The sequence below is a fragment of the Myxine glutinosa genome, chromosome 9, assembly GCF_964187855.1.
Source record: "Myxine glutinosa chromosome 9, kmMyxGlut1.1, whole genome shotgun sequence".
Classification (NCBI taxonomy): domain Eukaryota; kingdom Metazoa; phylum Chordata; class Myxini; order Myxiniformes; family Myxinidae; genus Myxine; species Myxine glutinosa.
In genome coordinates, this window is record NC_136269.1 from 25,339,887 (window position 1) to 25,367,818 (window position 27,932).

Sequence of the window (27,932 nt, forward strand, 5' to 3'; positions counted from 1 at the left end):
ACGTATGTCGTATGTACGTGTCTGCATTTTGTTAAAAGCGTACATCGAAAACCATTCAGTTCAGTCCAGAGGAAATTGAAACTTCACCACATGTTACATGGCTATTTGTTATAGCGGTCACCCTTTTGATGTCAACATAGGTCATATTTTAAAATCCTCAATTTTCATCTGATCAACTTGTAATTTTGAAGACGATTTGCATATTGGGTCACTGATTTCAACCACCAATTATTTTTTGATGTCAAACGTTCAACATAGGCCCAATTTTTTTAAATTGAGAGATAGACCAAGTATATATACAGTCACGTGAAAAAGTAAGTACACCCCATGTAAAGTTTTGACTTTTTCAACATATTTCAACATACAGCTATTTGATCTTCATTTCAACAATATTGATAGATAAAGGTGATATAATCTATCTATAATTCCAGTAATCTCTGTGTGTGTGTGTGTGTGTGTGTGTGTGTGTGTGTGTGTGTGTGTGTGTGTGTGTGTGTGTGTGTGTGTGTGTGTGTGTGTGTGTGTGTGTATGTGTGTATGTCTGTGTGTTTGTCTGTGACCGCTGTTTCTCGACAACCACGGGTCCGATATACTTGAAACTTGCCAGGTATATTGCTGGGGACCCGAGGATGTGCCTTTTCAAGGTTTCATATTAATCGGACAAGTAGTTACCGAGCTATGTCCAAAAAACGATTCAACCAATCAGAGAGCAGCGAGTTATCACGTGTGCCGAACGTGGCGAACAGACTCTGCCTCGGACGGCACATTTGAGAGCGTATTCATTTATTTCACGTTGGCAAACTATGTTGCCGCTATGTTGGCGTTAAACTATGTTTTAAAACTAATTAAAACTAATTTGCGATTCTTTCGCTTTCCTGCGCGTTTGTGCACGCTATGGCGATTTCTTTACCAAACTCCGCAAGCCGTTCGCTTTGAACCAAACCATTTCATGTAAATAGAGGGGGGGGATTGTCACCGTACTCGCAAGCCGTTCGCTTTGGACCAAACCATTTCATGTAAATAGAGGGGGGGGATATAATTTTAGATATAGGTATAGTACGGGCATGCCCTAGTCTATCTATAATTCCAGTAATCTCTGTGTGTCTGTGACCGCTGTTTCTCGACAAACACGGGTCCGATATACTTGAAACTTGCCAGGTATATTGCTGGGGACCCGAGGATGTGCCTTTTCAAGGTTTCATATTAATCGGAGAAGTAGTTACCGAGCTATGTCCAAAAAACGATTCAACCAATCAGAGAGCAGCGAGCTATCACGTGTGCCGAACGTGGCGAACAGACTCTGCCTCGGACGGCACATTTGAGAGCGTATTCATTTATTTCCCGTTGGCAAACTATGTTGGCGCTATGTTGGCGTTAAACTATGTTTTAAAACTAATTAAAACTAATTTGCGATTCTTTCGCTTTCCTGCGCGTTTGTGCACGCTATGGCGATTTATTTACCAAACTCCGCAAGCCGTTCGCTTTGGACCAAACCATTTCATGTAAATAGAGGGGGGGGATTGTCACCGTACTCGCAAGCCGTTCGCTTTGGACCAAACCATTTCATGTAAATAGAGGGGGGGGGATTGTCACCGTACTCGCAAGCCGTTCGCTTTGGACCAAACCATTTCATGTAAATAGAGGGGGGGGATTGTCACCGTACTCGCAAGCTGTTCGCTTTGGCTTTGCGAATGGACCAAACCATTTCATGTAAATAGAGGGGGGGGGGGGATATAATTTTAGATATATATATAGTACGGGCATGCCCGAGTATAACAAATATCATGAAACATTTACATTTTGTAGTCCATTGTATAATTTAAATAAGCATAAATGCAAATTTCGCATGTGGAAAAAGTAAGTACACCCTTGGCTCTAATAGGTGGTATTGCCCCCTTTGGCAGAAACGTACTGTCTTTCCCTCGTGGTCCCCCTGTGCTGTCTTTCCCTCGTGGTCCCCCTGTGCTGTCTTTCCCTCGTGGTCCCCCTGTGCTGTCTTTCCCTCGTGGTCCCCCTGTGCTGTCTTTCCCTCGCGGTCCCCCTGTGCTGTCTTTCCCTCGCGGTCCACCTGTGCTGTCTTTCCCTCGCGCACCTGTGCTGTCTTTCCCTCGTGGTCCCCCTGTACTGTCTTTCCCTCATGGTCCCCCTGTGCTGTCTTTCCCTCGTGGTCCCCCTGTGCTGTCTTTCCCTCGTGGTCCCCCTGTGCTGTCTTTCCCTCGTGGTCCCCCTGTACTGTCTTTCCCTCGCGGTCCCCCTGTGCTGTCTTTCCCTCGTGGTCCCCCTGTGCTGTCTTTCCCTCGTGGTCCCCCTGTGCTGTCTTTCCCTCGTGGTCCCCCTGTGCTGTCTTTCCCTCATGGTCCCCCTGTGCTGTCTTTCCCTCGAGGTCCCCCTGTGCTGTCTTTCCCTCGCGGTCCCCCTGTGCTGTCTTTCCCTCGTGGTCCCCCTGTACTGTCTTTCCCTCGCGGTCCCCCTGTGCTGTCTTTCCCTCGTGGTCCCCCTGTACTGTCTTTCCCTCGCGGTCCCCCTGTGCTGTCTTTCCCTCGTGGTCCCCCTGTACTGTCTTTCCCTCGTGGTCCCCCTGTGCTGTCTTTCCCTCGTGGTCCCCCTGTGCTGTCTTTCCCTCGTGGTCCCCCTGTACTGTCTTTCCCTCGCGGTCCCCCTGTGCTGTCTTTCCCTCGTGGTCCCCCTGTGCTGTCTTTCTCTCGCGGTCCCCCTGTGCTGTCTTTCCCTCGTGGTCCCCCTGTGCTGTCTTTCCCTTGCGGTCCCCCTGTGCTGTCTTTCCCTCGTGGTCCCCCTGTGCTGTCTTTCCCTCGCGGTCCCCCTGTGCTGTCTTTCCCTCGTGGTCCCCCTGTGCTGTCTTTCCCTCGTGGTCCCCCTGTGCTGTCTTTCCCTCGTGGTCCCCCTGTGCTGTCTTTCCCTCGCGGTCCTCCTGTACTGTCTTTCCCTCGTGGTACCCCTGTACTGTCTTTCCCTCGTGGTCCCCCTGTACTGTCTTTCCCTCGTGGTCCCCCTGTGCTGTCTTTCCCTAGTGGTCCCCCTGTGCTGTCTTTCCCTCGTGGTCCCCCTGTGCTGTCTTTCCCTCGCGGTCCCCCTGTGCTGTCTTTCCCTCGTGGTCCCCCTGTGCTGTCTTTCCCTCGTGGTCCCCCTGTGCTGTCTTTCCCTCGTGGTCCTCCTGTGCTGTCTTTCCCTAGTGGTCCCCCTGTGCTGTCTTTCCCTCGTGGTCCCCCTGTGCTCTTTCCCTCGTGGTCCCCCTGTGCTGTCTTTCCCTCGTGGTCCTCCTGTGCTGTCTTTCCCTCGCGGTCCCCATGTGCTGTCTTTCCCTCGCGGTCCCCCTGTGCTGTCTTTCCCTCGCGGTCCCCCTGTACTGTCTTTCCCTCGTGGTCCCCCTGTGCTGTCTTTCCCTCGTGGTCCCCCTGTGCTGTCTTTCCCTCGTGGTCCCCCTGTGCTGTCTTTCCCTCGTGGTCCCCCTGTGCTGTCTTTCCCTCGTGGTCCCCCTGTGCTGCCTTTCCCTCGTGGTCCCCCTGTGCTGTCTTTCCCTCGTGGTCCCCCTGTGCTGTCTTTCCCTCGTGGTCCCCCTGTGCTGTCTTTCCCTCGTGGTCCCCCTGTGCTGTCTTTCCCTCGCGGTCCCCCTGTACTGTCTTTCCCTCGTGGTCCCCCTGTGCTGTCTTTCCCTCGCGGTCCTCCTGTACTGTCTTTCCCTCGTGGTACCCCTGTACTGTCTTTCCCTCGTGGTCCCCCTGTACTGTCTTTCCCTCGTGGTCCCCCTGTGCTGTCTTTCCCTAGTGGTCCCCCTGTGCTGTCTTTCCCTCGTGGTCCCCCTGTGCTGTCTTTCCCTCGCGGTCCCCCTGTGCTGTCTTTCCCTCGTGGTCCCCCTGTGCTGTCTTTCCCTCGTGGTCCCCCTGTGCTGTCTTTCCCTCGTGGTCCTCCTGTGCTGTCTTTCCCTAGTGGTCCCCCTGTGCTGTCTTTCCCTCGTGGTCCCCCTGTGCTCTTTCCCTCGTGGTCCCCCTGTGCTGTCTTTCCCTCGTGGTCCTCCTGTGCTGTCTTTCCCTCGCGGTCCCCCTGTGCTGTCTTTCCCTCGCGGTCCCCCTGTGCTGTCTTTCCCTCGCGGTCCCCCTGTACTGTCTTTCCCTCGTGGTCCCCCTGTGCTGTCTTTCCCTCGTGGTCCCCCTGTGCTGTCTTTCCCTCGTGGTCCCCCTGTGCTGTCTTTCCCTCGTGGTCCCCCTGTGCTGTCTTTCCCTCGTGGTCCCCCTGTGCTGCCTTTCCCTCGTGGTCCCCCTGTGCTGTCTTTCCCTCGTGGTCCCCCTGTGCTGTCTTTCCCTCGTGGTCCCCCTGTGCTGTCTTTCCCTCGTGGTCCCCCTGTGCTGTCTTTCCCTCGCGGTCCCCCTGTACTGTCTTTCCCTCGTGGTCCCCCTGTGCTGTCTTTCCCTCGTGGTCCCCCTGTGCTGTCTTTCCCTCGTGGTCCCCCTGTGCTGTCTTTCCCTCGTGGTCCCCCTGTGCTGTCTTTCCCTCGTGGTCCCCCTGTGCTGCCTTTCCCTCGTGGTCCCCCTGTGCTGTCTTTCCCTCGTGGTCCCCCTGTGCTGTCTTTCCCTCGTGGTCCCCCTGTGCTGTCTTTCCCTCGTGGTCCCCCTGTGCTGTCTTTCCCTCGTGGTCCCCCTGTGCTGTCTTTCCCTCGTGGTCCCCCTGTGCTGTCTTTCCCTCGTGGTCCCCCTGTGCTGTCTTTCCCTCGTGGTCCCCCTGTGCTGTCTTTCTCTCGTGGTCCCCCTGTGCTGTCTTTCCCTCGTGGTTCCCCTGTACTGTCTTTCCCTCGTGGTTCCCCTGTACTGTCTTTCCCTCGTGGTCCCCCTGTGCTGTCTTTCCCTCGTGGTCCCCCTGTGCTGTCTTTGCCTCGCGGTTGTCAGCTCTTTCACGAGCCTCGATTCAGTATTCAAAAACAAACAAACAAAAAAAAACAACAAAAAAACAACAACCTCAAGTAGGCGTTTCTTATAACTGTCTACCAGTCTCTGACATCGACTGGGAGAAATTTTTGACCAATCCTCCCTGCAGAATTCTTTCAGCTGTGCGATGTTTGAGGGTTTCTTGCATGCACAGCTCGTTTCAAATCCCCCCACAACATCTCGATGGGATTTAGATCCGGGCTTTGACTTGGCCATTCCAGAACACTCCATTTCTTTTTTTTCAGCCATTCCTTGGTGGATTTACTGATATGTTTAAGGTCATTCTCATGTTGCAAGGTCCACCTTCGGTTGAGCTTCAACTTCCTGACAGAGGGCCTCACATTATCCTGAAGCACCCACCCTCTGGTACAATTAAGAATTCATAGTTGATTCTATGATGGTGAGCTGCCCAGGCCCTGATGCAGCAAAGCTGCCCCAAACCATAATATTTCCACGACCATGCTTTACAGTTGGTATCAGGTTCTTGTGGTCAAATGCTGTCTTTGGTTTTCGCCAAACATGTCTTCTGGTACTGTGGCCAAATAGCTCTACCTTTGACTCGTCTGTCCAGAGCACATTGTTCCAGAAGTGCTGGTCTTTGCCTCGGTGTTCATTGGCAAACTTTAGTCTTGCCCTGATGTTCTTTCTGGACAGCAAATGTTTCCTCCTGGCACACCTCCCATGTAGATCAAATTTGTGCAGCCTCTTTCTAATGGTAGACTCGTGCACTTTGACCCACAGAATGCACCCACAGAATCTTGTTTCTCACAGTCTGATAGTCCTTTAAGTGCTTTTTTGCAAACTCCAAGGGAGCTTTCATGTGTCTTTCACTGAGGAGAGGCTTCCTTTTGGCCACTCTGCCATAAAGCTCAGATCGGTGGAGTGTTGCAGTGATGGTTGTCCCTCTGGAAGTTTCTCCCATCTCCATACAGGATCTCTGGAGCTCAGCCAGAGTGACCATCGGGTTCTTGTTCACCTCCCTTACCAAGGCCCTTCTCCCCCGATTGCTCAGTTTGGCCGGGCGGCCAGCTCTAGGAAGAGGCCTGGTTGTTCCAAACTTCTTCCATTTAAGAATTACTAGGGCATGCCCGTACTATATCTATATCTAAAATTATATCCCCCCCTCTATTTACATGAAATGGTTTGGTCCATGAAATGTTTTGGTCCATTCGCAACGCCAAAGCGAACGGCGAACGCTTTACATGAAATGGTTTGGTCCATGAAATGTTTTGGTCCATTCGCAACGCCAAAGCGAACGGCGAACGGCTTGCGAGTACAGTGACAATCCCCCCCCCCCCCCCCCCTCTATTTACATGAAACATGACATGAAATTTGTCCGTTTAATTAGTTTTAAAACATAGTTTAACGCCAACATATGGCATGCACGTACCCGTACTATCCGTAATGGCGCACGCTCTCACAGGAGCTCCGGAAGGTCGTATATCGCAGTTACGATGAATCGCAAATTCGTTTTTATTAGTTTTATTATTAGTTTTAAAACATAGTTTAACGCCAACATAGCGCCAACATAGTTTGCAAACGTGAAATAAATGAATACGCTCTCAAATGTGCCATCCGAGGCAGAGTGTGTCCGCCACGTTCGGCACACGCGATAGCTCGCTGCTCTCTGATTGGTTGAATCGTTTTTTGGACATAGCTCGGTAAGTAATTGTCCGATTAATATGAAACCTTGAAAAGGCACATCCTCGGGTCCCCAGCAATATACCTGGCAAGTTTAAAGTATATCGGACCCGTGGTTGTCGAGAAACAGCGGTCACAGACAAACAAACGTACAAACGTACAAACGTACAAACAAACACACAGAGATTACTGGAATTATAGATAGATGGAGGCCACTGTGCTCTTGGGAACCTTCAATGCAGCCGAATTTTTTTTTGGCTTCCCCAGATCTGTGCCTCGACACAATCGTGTCTCTGAGCTCTGCAGGCAGTTCTTTCGACCTCATGGCTTGGTTTTTGCTCTGATATGCATTGTCAGCTGTGAGACCTTATATGGACAGGTGTGTGCCTTTCCAAATCATGTCCAATCAATTGAATTTACCACAGGTGGACTCCAATCAAGGTGTAGAAACATCTTAAAGATGATCAAGAGAAATGAGAGGTACCTGAGCTAAATTTCAAGTGTCATAGCAAAGGGTATGAATACTTACTTATGTCAATGTGATATTTCAGTTTTTTTCTTTTTAATAAATTTGCAAAACTTTCTAAAATCCTGTTTTCTCTTTGTCATTATGGGGTATTGAGTGTATATTGATGAGGGAAAAAATGAATTTAAACGATTTCAGCATAAGGCTGCAACATAACAAAATGTGAAAAAAGTGAAGGTGTGTGTGTGTGTGTGTGTGTGTGTGTGTGTGTGTGTGTGTGTGTGTGTGTGTGTGTGTGTGTGTGTGTGTGTGTGTGTGTGTGTGTGTGTGTGTGTGTGTGTGTGTGTGTGTGTGTGTGTGTGTGTGTGTGTGTGTGTGTGTGTGTGTGTGTGTGTGTGTGTGTGTGTGTGTGTGTGTGTGAGAGAGAGACAGAATTGTGAGGAACAGAAATGAAAAAACGAGGTGTGTGTGTGTGCGCAGGAGTTAGTGTTGTTTTGCATGAATGTGTTTTTGTTTGAGTGGTGCATGTTGTAAGGGTAGGTGGTCGGTTGGTTCGGTGTGGTTTTTTTGGGTGTGTGAGTTTGGGGCTGTGGATTCTTGAAGTGGAGGTGGTTTTGTTGTCATAATCTGTTCTCTCACTGGCTGGGGGTGGGGGTATGTATGAATCCAGGTGTAGGTGCTGCATGTGGAGGCGTATGTGCGAAATAACGAAAATAACGAAACCGAAAAAATAAATAACGAAAAATAACAAACTGGTTTTAAAAAATATACAGAATGAAAATTGATTATTTTATGCAGCCTTGACCTTTGAGCTTTAGATCTAAAAAAAAAAAAATCAGCTTCTAGCTTTTGATTGGTGAACCCATTATGTGACCCAATTATCCAAATTCTTCAAATTTCAGGTCAATTGGTTTAAAATTGACGATTTAATGCAACCTTGACCTTTTGATCATTAAAAAAACAAACAATCGACTCCTACCTTTTGATTGGTGAACCAATGCAGTGACCCAATATACAAATTCTTCAAATTTCAGGTCAATCGGATCAAAATTGGCGATTTTATTTGACGCTCACCTTTGACCTTTAGACATTTTGACTAAATTATTAATTTGACTTCTCCGTATTTTACTATAATTCACCAAATGTCTGTCCGTCTGTCTGTCTGTCCATTTGAAGGTACCGTAAAAACTGCTGAACCGATCGTAACGATATTTTGGGTGGGTAATCCTGGTATCTTTCACAATAAAATTCAGTCAATAAGAAACAATCTTGACAAGCAGTCAGTCCTTTCCTTCGATGATGCTGAACACTGCTTTCACGGACGACCTCTTAGTTCGTTTACTCCTGTTACTGAGGAAATTGTCAAATGTACAATCCTCAAGTCAAACACAAAAACATGTGATCTTGACCCCCTTCCCACCGATTTGTTTATTGAGTGTTTGGACACCCTCCTCCCATTTATTACTGCAGTTATCAATGATTCTCTGACTACGGGTTCATTTCCGCTTCTCTTTAAACAAGCTCTTGTTAAACCACTTCTTAAAAAGCCCACCCTTGACCTTAACGACATGAAAAATTACCGTCCTATCTCCAACCTGTCTTTCCTGTCAAAGATCACAGAAAGAATTGTGCTATCACAGATGAATGACCATCTAGTTTCAAATAATCTTTTCAATTCTCGCCAGTCAGCATGTAGACCAGGCCATAGCACCGAGACCGCTCTCCTAAGAATAACCAATGATCTTCTGACCTCTCTTGACTGTGGTAAGGTTTCCGTTCTTGCTCTTTTGGACTTGTCTGCCGCCTTTGACACGATTGACCATAGTGTCTTAATTCGTCGTCTTGAAATCACATTTGGGATAACTGGTACTCCCCTTTCTTGGCTGATGTCCTATCTTACTGATAGAGTGCAAACAGTTGTCAATGGCCAGAAATCAGCCCCTTCTCCGCTTTCCTTTGGCGTTCCACAGGGCTCAGTCCTGGGACCTATCCTCTTTCTTTTGTACACTCAGCCTCTATTTGATCTTGTTGCCAGACATTCAGTTGATCACCACGCCTTTGCGGACGACACTCAGCTGTACAAAGGAAGCACGATTCAACAAATCGTGCCCACTGTTGAAGTGTTAGAAGGTTGTATTGCCGACGTGAAGGCGTGGATGACCCAAAACAAACTTCAGCCGAACGATGCTAAAACAGAGTCTATGGGAGCTGTGCTCGCACGATCATTTTTTTCGGACAAAATGGACGACGCCAGGAATGAATTTTCTCTGAGCTATTTATTCCAAGCTCACTCAAACGAACTCAAAAGCACTGAATCAGCCCATCGAACGGGCGGCAATATATATCAGAAACTCAACACACAAAAGCCGCGCCTCTCAGGCGGGGCGTGGTATGCAAATCGGTAAGCCACGCCTCTCAACGGGGCATGGTATGCAAGACAAGTGTTCGCCCGGGAAAGGCAAGTCTGAACACGCCCGGGCGAGTCCGGACACGTGACTGCTCGCCGGTTGCGTCATCGGCCGGTGCAAGGTAATTGTGTCATGCTACCGGTAACCGCTACAGTCTATGATTGTAAGATCGCACAGATGTCCTCTACAATGTTCACTTCCTACCACTATTCATGTTGGTGAAACCGATGTAAACTTTGTTTCGTCGGCCAAGAACCTTGATGTGGTTTTCGACTGTAACATGACATTTTCCAAGCAAGTACTTCAAACTTGCAAATCAGCATACTTTCAGCTGCGAAAGATCGCATCCATTCGCCACTTTCTTACTCCTCAAGCTGCTCTAACTCTGGTCTGTGCCCTTGTCCTCTCAAAGCTAGACTATTGTAATTCTTTGTATGCTGGCTGCCCTCAGTTTCTCTTGGATAAGTTACAAAAGGTTCAAAACTCTGCCGCTCGTCTTGTCTGTAAGGCGAAGAAGTCTGACCATGTTACTCCGCTTCTTGAATCTTTACACTGGCTGCCTGTCTCTGCTCGTGTGCAATACAAAATTTGCACACTATGTTATAAATCATTGTGTGGAGCGGGACCTCACTATCTCTCCGATTTGCTCACTCTCTATGAACCTCGGCGACGGCTTCGTTCAAGCGACGACTCTATGACCTTAGAGCCACCGCGCACCAGCACCAAGTCGTTTGGCGAGAAATCCTTTTCCTTTGCTGCACCTCTACTCTTAAATGACTTGCCTTCCTCTGTTCGACATGTTGACTCTCTTCCTGCCTTTAAAACCTCCCTCAAAACCTATCTGTTTCACAAGTCTTTCAAAGTCTAAGTCCTGTTTTCCCTTTGGTTTGAGGTGGGACAGAGATCGAGAGTATGTCTGTGTACATGTGCGGGGGAGGGAGGGGAGGAGGAGGGGGAGTACACATCTGTGGGTTTTGAATGGGGAGGGAGAGGAATAGGGCAAGAGTGAAGGTGTGTCTCTGTGTGTGTATGTTTGTGTATGTGTGTGCGGTGTGTGTGCGTTCGCATGATAATGTAAAGTGCCATGAGGGTCGTTTACTCTGCTTGATGGGGCTATATAAGACTCCTTTATTATTATTATTATTATTATTATCTCCAGGAGTAAAATAGGCTATTTAGTTTTCCCAATTTCAGCTTAGGCTTCAGCATTCTCAGGTTTGGACTCCCGCATAACATTCGCGTTCGCAATAACGTTCATTGTGACGATGTTTTCATTGTGACGATGTTGTTTTCCTGGGTGCCACACAAACGGCTGCACCGATCGCTGCACGACTGCACAGATCGGACTCGGTGACCTCGGACAAAGACCTTTTATAAGGACACGGGTTGAATCCCTGCTTGAGAGAATACCATCAACCTCGCTCCCCGTCATCGGCCGTCTCTCCAACTCACAATCCCACGAGATATGCGGAAAGGATGACCCAAAACCAATATAAACATCATTAAACATCATTCGTATATAAACATCATTAAAAGTAAATAATGACCTCGGCCAAAGTTCAAACGACGTTTAATCTCTACATGAGAGAATTCCACATAACTATTTGGGTGGTGTATACGCTAACAGATCGCTGTCTCCATCGATCTTTCCAAGGCCGTAACAGCTATCGGCTCAAAATTCTTTTAACTGTTCATTTGGTACAGTTACATATATCGGGAATTTGGTACACGTATCGGGAGTACATACGACATAGCGATTGTGAATGTGACAGCTCTGAGGCGTCTTTCGCTTGGCATCGCAGTGACGGCGAGCACCAATATGGTGGCTGTAAGATTAAAATCTGGCTTCAAGCCCCTTCACCACCCAAAGCCTTCAACCAGACATATTAACACGCTCCTCCCCCTTCATTCCCGTTCTTCAAAGCAAAGCGGTAAAAGTTGTTGTATCGCCATTATATATGACGAAAAACGGTACCCGCCCTAAGGGCGGGGCTTCAATTTGGAGGCGCGATTTATTTTAACATCCATTAAATATCACACGCAAATCATCCAAATCTAAACAGTATTTTTAGAATTTCAATAAAAAAAACACATCACTGTGATTTGATGATTTGCGTGTGATATGATTTAATGGATGTTTATATAAATCGTTTAAAATAAAAAAGCCTTCAATTTCTGATATTTTGCCTTTTCATTTGGGCCTCCCAATGGAAGCCCTGCCCCTAGGGCGGGTACCGTTGCTAGTCATCATAATAAAGCTTTGGTGAAAATTTGATGACAAAACTCAAATGGTAAAAAGTTATGGCCCGGAGACACACAGACACACAGACAGACACAGACAGACACAGACAGACACAGACAGACACAGACAGACACAGACAGACACAGACAGACACAGACAGACACAGACAGACACAGACAGACACAGACAGACACAGACAGACACAGACAGACACACACAGACAAACACAGACAGACAGACACAGACAGACAGACAGACACAGACAGACAGACAGACACAGACAGACAGACACAGACAGACAGACAGACAGACAGACAGACACACACACAGACACACAGACACACAGACATTACAAAACCCCGTCTCCTGCTGTGCAAGGGGACGGGCTGACTATGATGGCGCATTTAGTCTGATGAAGCACGTTGGAATTGGTTATGTCCTTAAAGGGCCCACTTTCTTCTTGACACATAAGCTTCTAACTCATTTGCTTCTTTAGGATTGAGAGCTGTGCAGACCATAAGCTGTTGAGCACTTGAACATGACGTTCAACACACTGCCATGGCACATTCTCTCTCATATTGTTGGCAATCAAACAATTCAATACATTTCTCTGGACAGATACCGGAAGATGTATAGGCCCACCTTGACCTCACTATCTGCCATGACCTTTTGTGGAAGAATAAAATCCTCAAACTGACATCAAAGGCTATTTACCATCTGGATATTCTCCGTATTATCTGTATCATCCATTTATTCGTTCCTCTTGTTTTACCTTTTGTTTCTCTTTTCTTCCTTTGGCTAATGTCTATTCATTCATTGGGTTTACAAGGTTGTAATATTATATTTGTCATATTAAAGCTGTTTCACTATTGAATCTGAAGGACGGAGGTGGGTAGTTCACAAGGACCGTCACTATCCCATCATTGGCAAGTTGGTGTGTGCTCTCTATTTTATACAAGCTTACAAATATGGCCTTGCTCCTCCTGCCCTCTCCTACCTATATCCTTTCCTGAAGCCACCACACGTCACGTGTTCGTCAAGATAACCTCACATGCTCACCCTCGCGAAGTCCATGCTTGTTGCCCACTTGCATTCATTTGTCCCCTCATTCTACAAAATGTGGAATCTCCTCTCTTTGTCCGTTGTCTCTTCCTCACTTAATTATTTCAAATGTGCTGCTCTCATGTGCAAAGCCATCCACATCCACAATCTTTTCTGAAACACTGATTTTCTTTCCCCCTCCCAACCATTCATTCTTTCAAATCCTGCTGCATTCCTCTCCAGGCCTTTGTTGCTCGTTTCTCTGTTCTTCCTTCCTTTCTCCTTGTGTATGACCAGCCTAACTTTTGGTAGTCTGAACATTGTCATGTAGCTCCCTTGTCATGTAGCTCCTCCCTTATATGGAAAAAGGGAGGAGCTACACAACAATGGGTAAACATGTCTGCTGGGACACAAGTTTTTTCTGATAACAGTAATCTTGTAATTTTGAAATCATTTTCATCTCATCTATTTTTCATCTTCATCTATTTTTCAAAACCATCTATTTTTTTACGCCTTAAAACAAAAAGATGATGAAGAAGAAGGAACATGAAAAAATAATAAATAAACGTTTGTAGTTATTTTTCCAACTGAAAGTCTCCTTTATCTCACCCAGCCATAACCATACATACCATATATACATATACATATAACCATACACATATAACATATATATATATATATATGTCGGTCGAAGACCTCAAGGGAAGGAAGAAGAAGAAGAATCAGAGCAGCAATGTTTAATGGGATCGATTACAAACACACAGTGTGGAGCAAGGCTCGAGAATGCACCGCCTAACACGCAGCGGGCAATTTCTCAAGGCACTCGCTGAAAAATAAGTAAAAAGGCATTTCATTTATAGCAAAATATCAGACAAGAATCTGCGCTAAAGACATAGCAAACCCTGGCCCATAAAGACCCACCTTCCCTCGTCCCTTCCTGAAGAAGGCCAAACTTAGACAAACAGATGTAAGCATGGGATAGGCTGAGCCCTTTTGGCTCTTTATCTAAACATATCAGACCCGAGCGCAGGCCGAAGAAAATATACTCATACACTAGGCTAAATGGTAGATGAATGATTGGATACACGTGCTGAATACAATAACAATCAAGGATATGTAATGTCTATATTTCTCCCGAGGTTGGTTACATCCTTGATTTAGGAGACATACTAGAAACTACAAAGATATATAATTAATTATTCCCTTTGTGAAGAAGGCGTTTGGCGACATGTTTTCCCTGTACGTGGGTCGCGAGCATTTTATCTACTGTCTGGCACATACATTCAAGGACTTGTTTACTGGGCTAAGGATCCACCCTGTACCTCGAGTCTCGAAAGCACATTTTGTCCCCCCGCCTCTGCCTGCAGCTGAGTTCAAATCCGTTTTCAGAAGCACGATATATAATTTCAGATGTTATGATCAATTGAGTCATGGGGTTTAAACCTTAATGGCTAACAGTTCCTTCCTTTGTCTTTACAAGACAACTCCTTGGAAAGACACCGTATACCCCAGTGGTCAGCATCCCAATTAGTCACATGCCAGGCACGACCTAGCGTCACGTATGCTCAAAGAGAGATACCGGCCCTAACTGGCCGTCTAACATTCAACGCATGAATTGTTAGCCATAATTCGCGACGACGGCGCCTGGTTAAGAGATTGCTGCCGCCCGGCCGGATTCCGAATCCACCCTCGCAGCGGCGTAGGTGCGACCCGGTTGCCAGCCAGATTTAGGGCCCTCCTTATGCAGGCGTGGTCCTCGCGAATTAGGGCAAACAATCGACGTCCAATGCCATCAAGCCTTGTACATGTGATTGCTGGGTGGTGTAAGTGGTGGTGAGGGTGGTTCTTCCGGATACATGTTTGCCATCCGCTCCTTACTGCTGGCATAATAGCAATAAACTCCTTCCTTTTCTGCCAACAACATATCCAAAGCCACTTGATTCTGCATCACCATCGTTCGCATATGCACTAATTCGTTTTTTCAATTGTAGTTCTGCGATTCGGGTTTCGTTTCCAATTCGTTCCATTACTAATACGAGACTATCTATTCGCCAATCATTCATAATACATAAGAAGCGTTTAGCCAGTACACGCAAGGGGTTTTCCACACAAGTATCACAGTCATCACAAAAATCAATACAGGCATCAGCCAGTTCCCACAAGGGATTTTTCAACACAAGTATCACAGTCATCACAAAAATCAATACAAAATTCTGAAGCGCCGGTCACATCTGCCTTGTTGAAGGACCCATTCAGGTCGACGGCCTCTATGGTCAAGATCATGGTCTTCCGACGGCGGTTTCTTCATTGTCCATCCTGAAAAATACTTTCTTACACACACCATGATCAAATTCCTAGCCCCCCGTCCCACCAATTGGCATTTAGTTACCTTATCTCTCAGATGGTTGGCTTATTCATAGCCGCATTTCCTGTGTCGTGTCTGGAAATTCGAATGCCATATTTACTTTCACCAATTTCCGAAAATACCTTCCTTTTAATCATCTTCCCTACATCTAATAATACATGATTTACCAACCATTTCCCCCCCAGTGCAAGCCAACCCCTTGTATCACCTTCTTATCACGAAACAACAGTCCATAACTAACCACTTTCCTTCATTTCCTGTCTTTTCCATTAACTTTTATAACCTTTTCCTCCACTTTCTCATCAATTCCTGCAGTCACCTGTCATTGACAAATAATCCATCTGATTCGACTTTCCACTCCAATCATCTTTGCACTTTCCATGACCTTCTTCACACTTCCTTTTAAACTTTTTCTTCAGACACAACCCACATGAGTTATGAATACAATTTCCCCTTTCAGGCACGTGTCTAGCCACTCACAAAGTGTCCATAAGACAACGTCATCATATTTCACACCTCAGCTCTCGAGACCACCCAGGGGTCCCTTGAGAGATGCATCCTAATGTTAATCAGCTCTCGAGAGCTCAATTTTGAACAGGGGTAAAACCAGCAATACTCAATTCTGCCGAGCAAGAGGCCAGAGCAGTATCACTCCCTCTTCCCTCTGCCCACCATAACTGGCAGACAGACAATGGCGAGCCATAAGCCCCAAAATGACATTGCACGAACCCTTTCAATATCTGTCTAAACCTACTGCCATTTAACGACGCTTCCCAGATGACGGCTCCCATACACTATTCTGTCTGTGAATTGTTGCATCCCACAGATGCCACGATTATTTGAACAAACTCATTTTCCTAATCCACCCTTTCAATTTTCATTTCAATTTAAAGTCAATCCAATGTCCTCTAATACCTCTCTTAGCATCCCATGCACCTGTTGCAGACACCTGTTTTAGCCTCTGGCCCCAGATAACTCTCTGCCGGTAGACCTTAATGGTTTGGTCGCCATATGCATATGTCTCCGTGTTCGCCCATGCCCTCATGTCCCCAGTGCTGGCAAAGCGGTATATTAAACTAAGTGTGATTGCCACCCCTAGCAGGCGGTGGTGCAGCATCCTCGATCTGTGGTGGTGCGTTTGAGGTGTCTGTGTTTGTGGGTATGGCCAACTTACAATGTGTGGCATGTACCCAGGACGACTTGCCCTCACAAAACACCGCTGTTGGTGTGATCAGAAGAACTTGGTATGGCCCCGTCCACCTTGGTTCGAGCGCAGTCTTACGGGTGAAATGCTTCACCAGCACGTAATCTCCTGCCTCGAAGGTGTGGATAGGCTTGCGTGCTGGCTCCGGCAGGGCCTCCCGAACGCGTTCATGTATGCTGCGCGCTACATGGGAGAGACCTATGCAAAACTTTAAAAGCATGTCATCCATGATAGGTAATTCAAGTGCTGCCATATCCACTGGCGCCGATACCGGCAAACTCATGGGCCGACCCATTAATATCTCGTGCGGAGAGAGACCAGTGGTGTGCCCTGGAGTGGAGCGCACGCTCATTAACGCTAGCGGAAGGGCCTCCGGCCACTTGAGGCCTGTCTCGTCGCAAATCTTTGCCAACTTACCTTTCAGTGTGCCATTCGTTCGTTCTACAAGTCCCGCCGATTGTGGGCAGTAAACACAGTGGAACGACTGTATCACTCCCAAGGCCTTTAACACGGCTTTAATGACGTCACCTGTGAAGTGCCCGCCCTGATCGGATGACACTTTCTGCGGGACACCGAATCGACATATAAAGTGCCGCAAAAGGCACTTGGCCACCGTTATAGCGTCAGCCCTGACGCATGGGTAGGCCTCCACCCACTTGGTGAACATGTCCACCACTACCAGTACATGCTTAAAGGACATACAAGGTGGTAAATTGAAAAAATCGAACTGGATATGACAGAACGGCCCGACGGGAGCCGGGTGACCCGCGTTGTGGCGGCGTCTGGGGGGTGCCCCCCTATTATGCCGTTGACATATAGCGCACGAGCGACAGACCATGGTAACCGCAGCCGAAAGGCCTGGTGCTGCCCAGGTGGAAGTGACCTGCCTCATCACCCCCCTATGGCACACATGGCCATTTTGATGCGCCATGCGTGCCAACCATGGCAATAAAGCTCGCGGTGCCACGGGTTTGTCATTAATCGTCCACATTTGTCCTTCTGCGTGGCGCTGAGCTCCCAATTTAATCCAATCTTGATGTTCTATGTTTGAGGCCGCGGCTTGTAATTGTATTACATCGAACTCTGTAGGTGCGGATGTCGGAACGTCTGTCTGGGCGGTCGCTTTAGCGCCCTGTTTGCGCGTAACTACTGGCATATTATATCCAACCTGTTGGTTTGCCGCTTGTGCTGCTGCTTCGTCGGCTCGGGCGTTTCCACGGGCCACAGCGTCGTCTGTACGCTGGTGACCTCGGCATTTAACTACAGCTATTTCACGTGGAAGCATAATACTATGAAGCAGATTACGCACTAAGTCCCCATTTTTAATGAGTGCTCCCGCTGAAGTGAGGAACCCTCTCATTTTCCATATGGCCCCTTTGTCGTGGACCACTCCGTGTGCGTATGCCGAGTCTGTATAAATTGTCACTGCTTTTTCCTCGCTTACTTCGCACGCTCTCGTGAGTGCGTACAGTTCAGCTTGTTGTGCTGACCAGGTGGGCGGGAGGCGGCCGCTTTCGACCGTCTCCGTATCCGAGCATACTGCGTACCCAGATAACAGGGATCCGTCCCAAGCCCGTTTGGCTGAACCATCGACGTAATAGGTATGATCGGCTTCCTGTAGCGGAGTGTCCTGTAAGTCAGGCCTTACCGTTGATATTAATTGGACCACGTCCGTACAAATGTGCGGGAATCCCTCCTCCTTTGTTGGCAAAAGTGTCGCTGGGTTAAGAACGGTACACCGCATCACCGTCACGTTGGGTGCCATAATTAATGCCGTTTCGTATTGCATCAGTCGAGTGGCTGTGAGATGCTGTGTGTTTCGCTGTTGTAGTAGTGTATGGACGCAATGCGGTACCTGTAAAAGGACAGCATGTCCCATTACTATGTCGGCCATCCGCTCAACTGCGTATCGGGCAGCCGCCACGGCTTGTAAACACAGCGGAAAGCCTTGTTCTACCGCATCAAGCTTTTTGCTGAAATAGGCTACCGGACGTTCCCTATCTCCATGAGTCTGAGTTAACACGGATTGTGCGAATCCCCCTACTGCATGGGTGAAAAGTGTGAAGGCCTTTTTATAATCGGGAAGGCCCAAGGTTGGAGCCGTTACCAGGGCTCGTTTGAGTCCTTCGTAGCAGCGTATTCGATTGTCCGTCCAGTTCACCATCCGTGGCTGGTCGTTTTTCGTCGCCTCATATAGAGGTTTTGCTAGTAACGCATAGTCAATTATCCATGTACGACAATACCCTGCCATTCCCAAAAATCGCAACACCTCCCTTTGTGTACGAGGCAACGGGGTTTCCATGATGGCCGTGACCCGGCTCGCGTTGAGCTCGCGTCTCCCATGCGAAATCGCGTGTCCCAAGTATGTAACTATCTCCCGCACAAATTGCAATTTTTCCCGGCCTACTTTGTGGCCTTTCTCGGCTAGCGCATTTAACAGCGCTAGTGAATCCGTCTCGCAGGCTGCCTGGGATGGAGAGCAGATTAATAAGTCGTCGATGTACTGCAACAGCACCGAGCCGCCTTCCAATTGGACATCTGCGAGATCGCGGTGCAGCGCTCGTGAAAACAAGGTGGGGCTATTTGCGAAACCCTGCGGAAGCACTGTCCAGGTGAATTGTCTCCCCCGGAAGGTGAAAGCGAAGAGATACTGGGACTCTGGAGCTATTGGCACTGAAAAGAAGGCGGAACACAAGTCTATGACTGTAAAATGTGTAGCATCTGGCGGAATGGAAGTCATCAAAACTTCTGCATTTGGTACAACCGGATGAATACCCTGAATTATTTTATTAATCTCTCGCAAATCCTGCACAAATCGCCACTTCCCTGTCATTGGTTTTGGCACTGGGAAAATGGGGGAGTTACATGGGCTGTTGGTTTCGATTATTATTCCCTGCTGCACGAGCGATTCTATCACCGGAAAAATGCCTGCGTCGGCCTCGTGCCGAAGTGGGTACTGCCGAATGTGTGGTAAAGGTAACCCTTCTTTAATTGGAATCACCAACGGAGGTGCATTCCTAATGCGCCCTACTTCATTCTCGTGTTGCGCCCATAGTGACGGGGTGACGGTATCGAGCAATCCATCGGAGTCCCCTGGAGTCGTGGGGACCGCCCTGACCATATGTGCCGCTTTGGGTGGCAGTTCCACCATCTCAAATCGAACTCGTCTGTCTTGAGGTGCCAAATTAATTATGAACCCTTCATTGTTGTCCAACACATGGACCGTTCGGTGTTCAACATTGTATCGACGCCTTAGTGGCGTTTTCCGCAGTCTGTCCATCATCCATCCAATGCTCTCGGGTGGCCATCCTCTGGCGGTGCTAAGGGTAACATGCGCTACCATCCCCTCGGGGTACTTAGCCTTTGATCTCTGGCGTGGCGACAAGGTTACCGTAATCCCAATGCCCTCTCGGCCAATCCATATGTGTGATAATTGAAGATCAGAGGTTTCCCCTAAAGCTGCCGCAACCATGTCTAAATAATAATCATCGCTTCCAGTCGCGTCATAACATGCGGTGCAATGCGGCGGATTATATTTCAATTTTGTGGCTATGTGGTGTTCTTCTAGCCAATCACGAATTTCTTGCGTTTGTGCGCGAATCGTGTCGATCACATGAGTCCATGTTGCTAAAGCCCCTTCTTCCAACCGCCACCAATACACGGTGGGGCTGGCGCGCTGCAATGCCATCATTAACAAATCGCGGTTCGATTCTCCAACGTCGACGTATACACCTTCTTTGGTGCACGCAATGTTACAACCTAATTGACACAGCAAATCCCGTCCTAGTAAATTAGTTGGGGCAGTAGTGGTCATGAGAAATGCATGCTTAGCTTCTAGCGGTCCGAGCATTACTCGGGTCTCCTTTGATACGGGGAGAGCTTCTAATTTTCCTGAAACGCCCTGGATTTGGACGCTTTTGTGTGTCGGTTTCAAAGTAGGTAGTTGTCCCTTATTGATACAACTGCGAGTCGCACCAGTATCCACTAAGAATTTTAGTGGTTGTCCATTTACATCTAACGTCAAGGTCGGTTCCTCATCTGGGGTCATTGTTATTAATGGACATTCCTTTGGCGGCCCGCATTCGTCCCGTCAATAGGCGTTTCCATATGACGGCCCTTGCTGTCCCTGGGGTCCTCATGGTCCCCTTGGATAATTTGGACAATCCCGTCTCCAGTGGCCCATCTGTCCACATTCAAAACATGCCCCTCTCCCTGGGGGTCCCTGTCCTGGACCCCCCTGTTGGTTTGGCCTTCGCCCCCCTTTGTAGGAAGGTGGGCGCCCTTGCCCTCCCCTCGGCATTTGTTGGACTGGGGCACAAGGCCCGTATGGCATGCCCGAATTGGGGGTAACCCATGGGGTGGGGCCCATATTGGAGGGTCCCCATTGCGGTGCCCATCCTGGCATGGGTATTGGTGGTGGCCAATAGGCCGGCGGGGGACCTAGCACAGAACATGGTGGAGCAGCCCACTGGGGTTGTTGGGGTTGTCTCCACGTCTGATTCCCTGGCCCACTAGGCCCTTGTTGTGGTCCCCGGGGTACTTGCATCACAGCTGCCTGCAGTGCCGGACCGAGTGTCTCGTCATCACTTGACTCACTCTCACTGTCACTTCCCATTATTTTTGCCCCCTTTTGTTTCTTCTTGCTCCCCATTGTTCTTGTTGTTTGTTGCTGGGCCAATTTTTCCCTTACTAACATCTGCAACATTTCTTCTTTAATTTCCTTTTTTTCCTCCGAAGAGGAGCCCGGACATTGTTCGAGTTTTGTACATAATTCATTGGTCCCCATTCCTTTCCAACCGAAAAGGACGGCATGCACTTGTTTTTTTAATGCGGGCCGAAGCCCTTCTACTAGGTAATTGTTCACCAGGGGAGCGGGTAGGTCCTCGACTTGGATTAATCCTAACCCGCCCCATCGAGCTATCGCTTTTTCTATTCTCTCTCGGTAATCGCCGATAGTCTCTCCTGCTTTCTGTTTTATGTTCCCTATTTTTCCCCAATCTGGCCCTCCAGGTGGCGCGAGCGCATTGCCAATGTGGGTCAGGAGATGATTTTTCAAAATGTCCCAATCGTTTCCGGCCATGGGTGGCACCCGAGCCATGGGGTCATCTATTGGCCATAATGAAAGGGTTTTAGCCTTTACCCATACCTTTGGTGGCAATATAGATGCTCCCAAATGACAAATATCTCTCCAATCCGGGGCATCTTCTGTAATCCAGTGACGGAGCAATATTACTATATCCAAAGGTTGGTCGATCAACATTTCCTGAACCCTCTTTTGCATGGCCGTTAAATCAGATTCTTTCCAAGGCACACGTTCCCTTACTGCCACGCCGTTTGCGTCTATTCCCACGCATCGCATGGGGAACACTCCCTTTGTTTCTATCGCACGTTGCACTGGTGCCCGATACTCCACTAGTGAAGGGTAAACTTTCTGACCTGGACCTATCGGGGGTGGAAACCCCGGGGTGTCTGTGCTGCTATCTCCATCGTCCTCGACTTGAGGGGCTGATGGTTGTGGGGTCTTATGAACTTTAGGGGGTCTCCCATTTGTTTCCCCTATAGCGCCCTGGTGTCGGGTACGTGCCTTAGATCCTGGGACTGGACCATGGGGGGAATAGGAAACAGGGATTTCATCTTCCTCATCCTGTTCCTTCTCATCGGAATTAATCCGGGCTACCATTAGCCTCTGACTTGTCTGCGCTGCGAGCGCCTTCATCTGTTTACCCTGCTTTTTTGGACCCTGTTTGCGCTCATTCTGGTATTTGCACAACTCTCCTCGCAAACTCGCTTGTCTGGAGGCTGCCTGTCTCTTCAAGGCCTCCACCTTCCACCAACTATAGACCTTCCATGAATCAGGTGGGAGTCTCTTCTTCTTCTTCTCTAGGGCATCTAAAGCCCCATATAGCACATCTAACCTGTCTATTGCAAATGACCCTTCCTCTGGCCAAGGCGTATTCAAACCCTCGGTCAATATAGTCCATGCCTTGCTCGGTTGCAAAGCAGCATACCCATAATCTCTTTTCATGTAAAACGCTGGAGTGTTCTTCAACGGCTCTCCCTCCGTTCCTACCTTATTACCCATTCTTCCTACCTTCTTGGGTTAATCCCTCCTGGTAGTCCTAAGATCGGGTCGCCCCCCGATCTCTAGCCTTAAACGCAGTTCTCACGCCGGAGTAACTTAACACCTATTATCTATCTCCCACATATGGGTCTACCTGCTTCCCACGCAGGAAGCTTACCTGAGGGATATCCCTCCTTATCTCGGGCGCCCTGTATAATCGATTCGTTACCCACTGCTGCTCTGGTTTAAACTAAATATGGTTCGGAATGCAAGCCAGGTAGTGCAGCCGACAGAGGTCCACACGTCCAAAGCAAGGCAGGAGGCTTCAATTTCGATATGCAAAAATGCTTACCCAAATTTGATGCCGGCAGGCCTCCCTCCCGACCTGGAACGTGAGGGTCCACCTCGTCTGCACACTTGGATGATCCCACTTCTGACACCAAAATTGTAGTTGACTACTGTATATATATATATATATATATATATATATATATATATATATATATATATATATATATATATATATATATATATACACATACATATATATATACATATATATATACATATATATATATACATATATATATATATATATATATATATATATATATATATATATATATATATATATATATATATATATATATACATACATACATAAACTTATTTATATATATATGTATACATATAACCATATATATATAGCCAGCACACAAGGTAATTGCAACATCTCAACTTCTCCACCTCCACAGTCTCCCACATGTGTACTTACAGTGACTTGTAGAGAAATCCTCACCTCATTTATCTGTGTGACTTCACCGACGAGTTAAAATTTCAACTTTAAATGTAAAGACTTAATCAAAGAAAATATTATTTTCAAAGTTTTGCAAACGTACCAGTTGCATTGTTTGTGCAAGTTCAGCAGTCTAGCTCAAGTCTGAGCTTACTAAAGTTTTCATGAAGTTGAAACTTTACTCTCAAAAATTCTGAAATGAGGATGAGCGTGAAATTACAACAAATGTTCATGTTTTTATTACTGCGAGTCACTACGACGAAGTATATAACTAAGCGAAATTTAGATCTTTATTGACGAGCATGGATAACCACACATTTGTGTGTTCACAGCATGTGCTGCTTCAGGGACTCTCATGATGGTGAGCACATTCGGTACAACATCACTTGAGGACGTATCCGAGGCAGCGACCGGATCACCGTGTTGGTTCCAACTTTACGTGCAGCAAGACCGAGATGCCACTGAGCAGTTGGTGCGGCGGGCAGAACGTGCTGGTTATACGGCTTTGGTGCTCACTGTGGACACACCATATGTTGGGCGCCGCTTGGATGATGTTCGCAACCGCTTTGCACTGCCCTCTCATCTGCGGTAATTTTAATGCCTTAGGACCCAAAAGAGACAGGTCCATCGTGTTGAATGTGTATTTTGTGGTATGTGAGACTTTCTTTGTACTGTATTCCTTTTTTGTACACCGCTCCTTCCATATTCCATCTCCATGTGCTGCATGACATCATCACCAGGTGCCAAACGGGGCCCAGCGATGATGCATGCCGCAAGGGAGTACTCAGTTTTCACTCTGTTTGTCTGGGCAATATCTCAGCCATCCTTTAAGTTAGGAAGCTGAAATTTCAGCACAAAAGTGTGCACGTGCTTTGGAAAAAACAGTATTTTTTGTTTTTGATTAATCCATTAATTGATTAATTACTTGATTATTATCGATTTATTTAGTACTTATTTATTTTCTTTCTCATCTGAGCAATATCTCAGGCACCTTTTGAGCTATAATTTTTTGGACATGGCAATGACCATATTATTTGGCTGTAAAGGGTATTTTTAATTTATTGATAAATCCATTCATTGATTAATTATTGAATTTTTTTCGATTAACTCCTTAGTTAATGTTCAAAATTCCAGATTCGGATGAAGCAGTGGTGGTTTAAGTATGCTATTAGCCATTTGATTCAGAAATTAATTATTTTATGATTATTACTTATGTATTTTAATTGCTCAATTAATTATTTAATTAATCAATTTATTGTACAATGCTCCCTCCCAATTCCATCTCCATGTGCTGCACTGCGACATTGTCAGATTCTGGAGGTCAGGGTCTGTGTATGTCACAGGGTGTCAGATTCTAGTGAAAATAGTGTTAAATAATGTATGAACGGGCCTCATATAAATCATAGGCAATCAGGGGAAACCCACGGATATGTGAACCATTGTACCCTGTGAATGGCGAATAGGTATACTGCAGAGGTAAGCGATTCTGTGAATGGTGAGGTTTTACTGTGCAGTAAAGCCTGGTGTTGGCTTAGCGGTTAAGGTGGCTGGCTTGAATTCTTAGAGTCCTGAGATTTAGACTCTGTTGGCCATTGAATTAACACCAGGTGGGTTGACTCGGTCTGTCAACCTTCCGAGGTCGGCAAAATCAGTACCAGGTAACTGGTAGTAGGGGGCACAGCATTAGCGGCATGGCTGCACCCCCAGAAAAAAGCAGCCGCAGGCTGCATATGAACCACCACGACCACCACCACTGTGCCATACACTGAAGTCGAAGTCCCCCAAAAACTGAACTTGAGTCCTATAATCACTGATTTTAAAATCGCTGACACTGATAACGACATTATAAACGTACAGCCAGAGGTTTAAATAGGGGAGGACAAAACATGTGTAGGGAAAAATAAACATCTATTGCACAAATATTACGTCACAATTATCTAAGTCTAAGCAAGTGCTAATAAATAATACTTATAATAACTATTCTATTACTATGCTAATAGAATAGTTATTATGCTATTACTATGCTAAATAACTATGCTAATAAATAATAACTATTCTACTAAACAGTTTATTAACCCTTAAAAATCAATCCTACAACAATATATATGTGCTGTATATGGAAACAAAGACCCAATCACATCTCTCACCTGTGACTGGAGGGAATAACCATTTATCTCTCACCTAATCAATTACCCCAGGTGTCTAGGATTATTATAGATAAATTGATTCTTCCCATGGTTTTTAAGCGAAAAAGTTACATAAAACGATCATGAAAAGCTACACAACGTATTGCCCTTTGCCATGTTAAAGTCTACCCGTGCAGAGGCAGATGAAGATTTTTTGGGGCCCTGGGCACAAAATCTATTTAGGCCCAAAACTTCTCCCCAAAAATCACCAATGCATCAAAATTCATTAACCCTTTGAGTACGGGATTTTTTTTTGATAAAAATACCCCCAGTACGGGATTAATTTGGCATTACGGGAGTGCAACCACGTACTGACAATCTATTTATAGGTATAGTCGATGACGTGTAGTAACGTCATCCGTACACAAAACTTTTTCGTGGGTTGCGGCACTGGACGTCATCCATACTCAAAGGGTTAATACATGGACTCGATTCAATGTTCTACTGAGTTAATAAAGCATACACTGATGTCGTTGTATTCGGTCGTTGCTTATTCAATCTCCAACCGCCTTACCTTGCCCAGGGAATTACGGGTCACAAGGCAAAGGTTGTAGTGAATTCAGCCCCCTCACCTGGAGCTCCAAAGGTGGAGGGATTTAAATTCTCTTCATAAATGAGTACCTTGTAGCACCACTTCCGGTGGTGGTGGGAGAGGGTATTAAGTGTGATGCTTCAGAACACTTATCTGTATCTCGAGTAAGTGGACTCTGTATTTGTGGTGTCATTAGCACAATGATGACAAATGGAGAGAATGAAGCGCCATTTTATCCTGGACAGGTGGGCCTCACTCTGCTGTCTTCGGTATTACACTCCTCCCCCCTTAAGTCACACAGTCACCCAAATACGCAGGTTGTACAACAAATCTGGAAGAAACATGTGGACATTGAGCCGCAGTCATGACCAGCATCTCGTGCCAAAGCTGGTTCGTCCACCATGGACGAACGAACATCGGTCACCATAACAACTTCCGGTGTGCAAGGTTGAAGCAAAAACACATAAACCCTAATCTGTACGGATCGTACCACTTGGCCCCGACATAAAGCCTGCTTCAAAGCTTTGAGAAACTAGATGGCATTCATCAAATACTTAACCTGCGCAGTCAACTTGGTGCAAGCCAACTCTTCTGTTTTTGAACGTTTTCTTTGATCCAATATGGCCGCCAGACCACGTGAGCAAATACATCATAAATTTATATTCTCTAATAGAATTGTTGCATGGATTACGCTCAATAAATTTCAAACTGATCATGCTAAGTGTTGTCCCTATCGAATTGTGACGTCATAATTACAGCACCAATGACATCATCAGTAACATATATTATTCCCTAAGGGGAGTACTTGACAATGAGCCATGTTTCAATTTTTTCCATGGAGTGGTTTCGGAGATGTAGAGGTTCAGCTTTTTTCGATATTTTCCAAGATTGCGCCTGTACCACGTGAACTATGACGTCATAATTATCATTAGAACAATTCTACATGAGGAGCCGCTCGTATTCTGAAAATTTAGTGTTCATCGGACTAACAGTTGCAGAGGAGATTTTTTTTAATTTTTTATACTGATCAGATCAAGCGTTGTACTTGTCAAAGTATGGAGGCACCTATGACATCATCATTAACATATCTTATTCCCAATGGGGTGTACTTGACAATGAGCCATGTTTAATTTTTTTTTCCATTAAGCGGTTTGGGAGATATAGATGTGTAACGTTTTTCCAAGATGGCATCCGTACCACATGACCTATGACGTCATAATTATAAGCAAAAAATCATACACTGAAAATGAATTTTTAAAATACAGACACGGCACACGTACGGCACACAGCACACGTATGCACCCGATTGCTTAACCGCGCTTTTCATTTCGAGAACGCAGGGTAATGACTCCGCCTGGCCATTTATAGCTTGGTGATATGGTAAGGTGCCGACCTCAGGTGTTTGATACCATTATCACACATGAACACGGCAAACACTTCAGATACAAACTGTGGACCATAGTCTGAAACTAATATCTCCGGAACACCTTTGTTCGCAAAAAGACTCCGCAGGCGCTCCACCATGTTCTCTGCTGGGATGGACAGCATGTTCGCTACTTTGGGCCACTTCAAATAAAGCGTCGATCACCACCAGAAAAGTAGGGCCGAAGACTGACCCCACAAAATCTACATGAACACGCTGCCACTTTCTATTGGTGGGCAGCTCCAACGACTTGTGTGAGGGATTATGGAACGGAACGAGACACAGGAATGCCTCGCCAAGGATTAAACAAGAACTGAAGCGGCTGATGATCAGTTTGCCGGAGGAAATGTCGACCGAGCGAGTACTGCCCTGTTGGATACTGCAAAACCCTTTGGTTTACGCATGACGAATTAGGTAACCCTGTTTCCGTTTCCGGGTGGAGTCAGGCGGAGTCAGTTGCTCTATGATGGCCTGCGGCCTTAGGCCTGCGTGTTTGGTCACCGTGTCGTTTGAATAAACTCACATGTTCATTTCTGCCTTCTTGAACTTTTAACAGCCCCATACCAGACTCAGTGCTTCGGTTGCTGTCATACCTCTGGTAATACTGAGCAAGCTCAATGAAGGAACGAA

At 46.7% G+C, this 27,932-nt stretch overlaps 1 protein-coding gene across 1 annotated transcript in view; it reads left to right on the plus strand.

The window, feature by feature from the left end:
- HAO1 (hydroxyacid oxidase 1) overlaps positions 1–27,932 on the plus strand; it is a 70,030-nt gene that overhangs the window by 16,873 nt on the left and 25,225 nt on the right. The window contains exon 3 of the mRNA XM_068129429.2: positions 23,494–23,749. Coding sequence (XP_067985530.1) covers positions 23,494–23,749 — 256 coding nt within the window. The remainder of the gene's footprint in view (positions 1–23,493; positions 23,750–27,932) is intronic.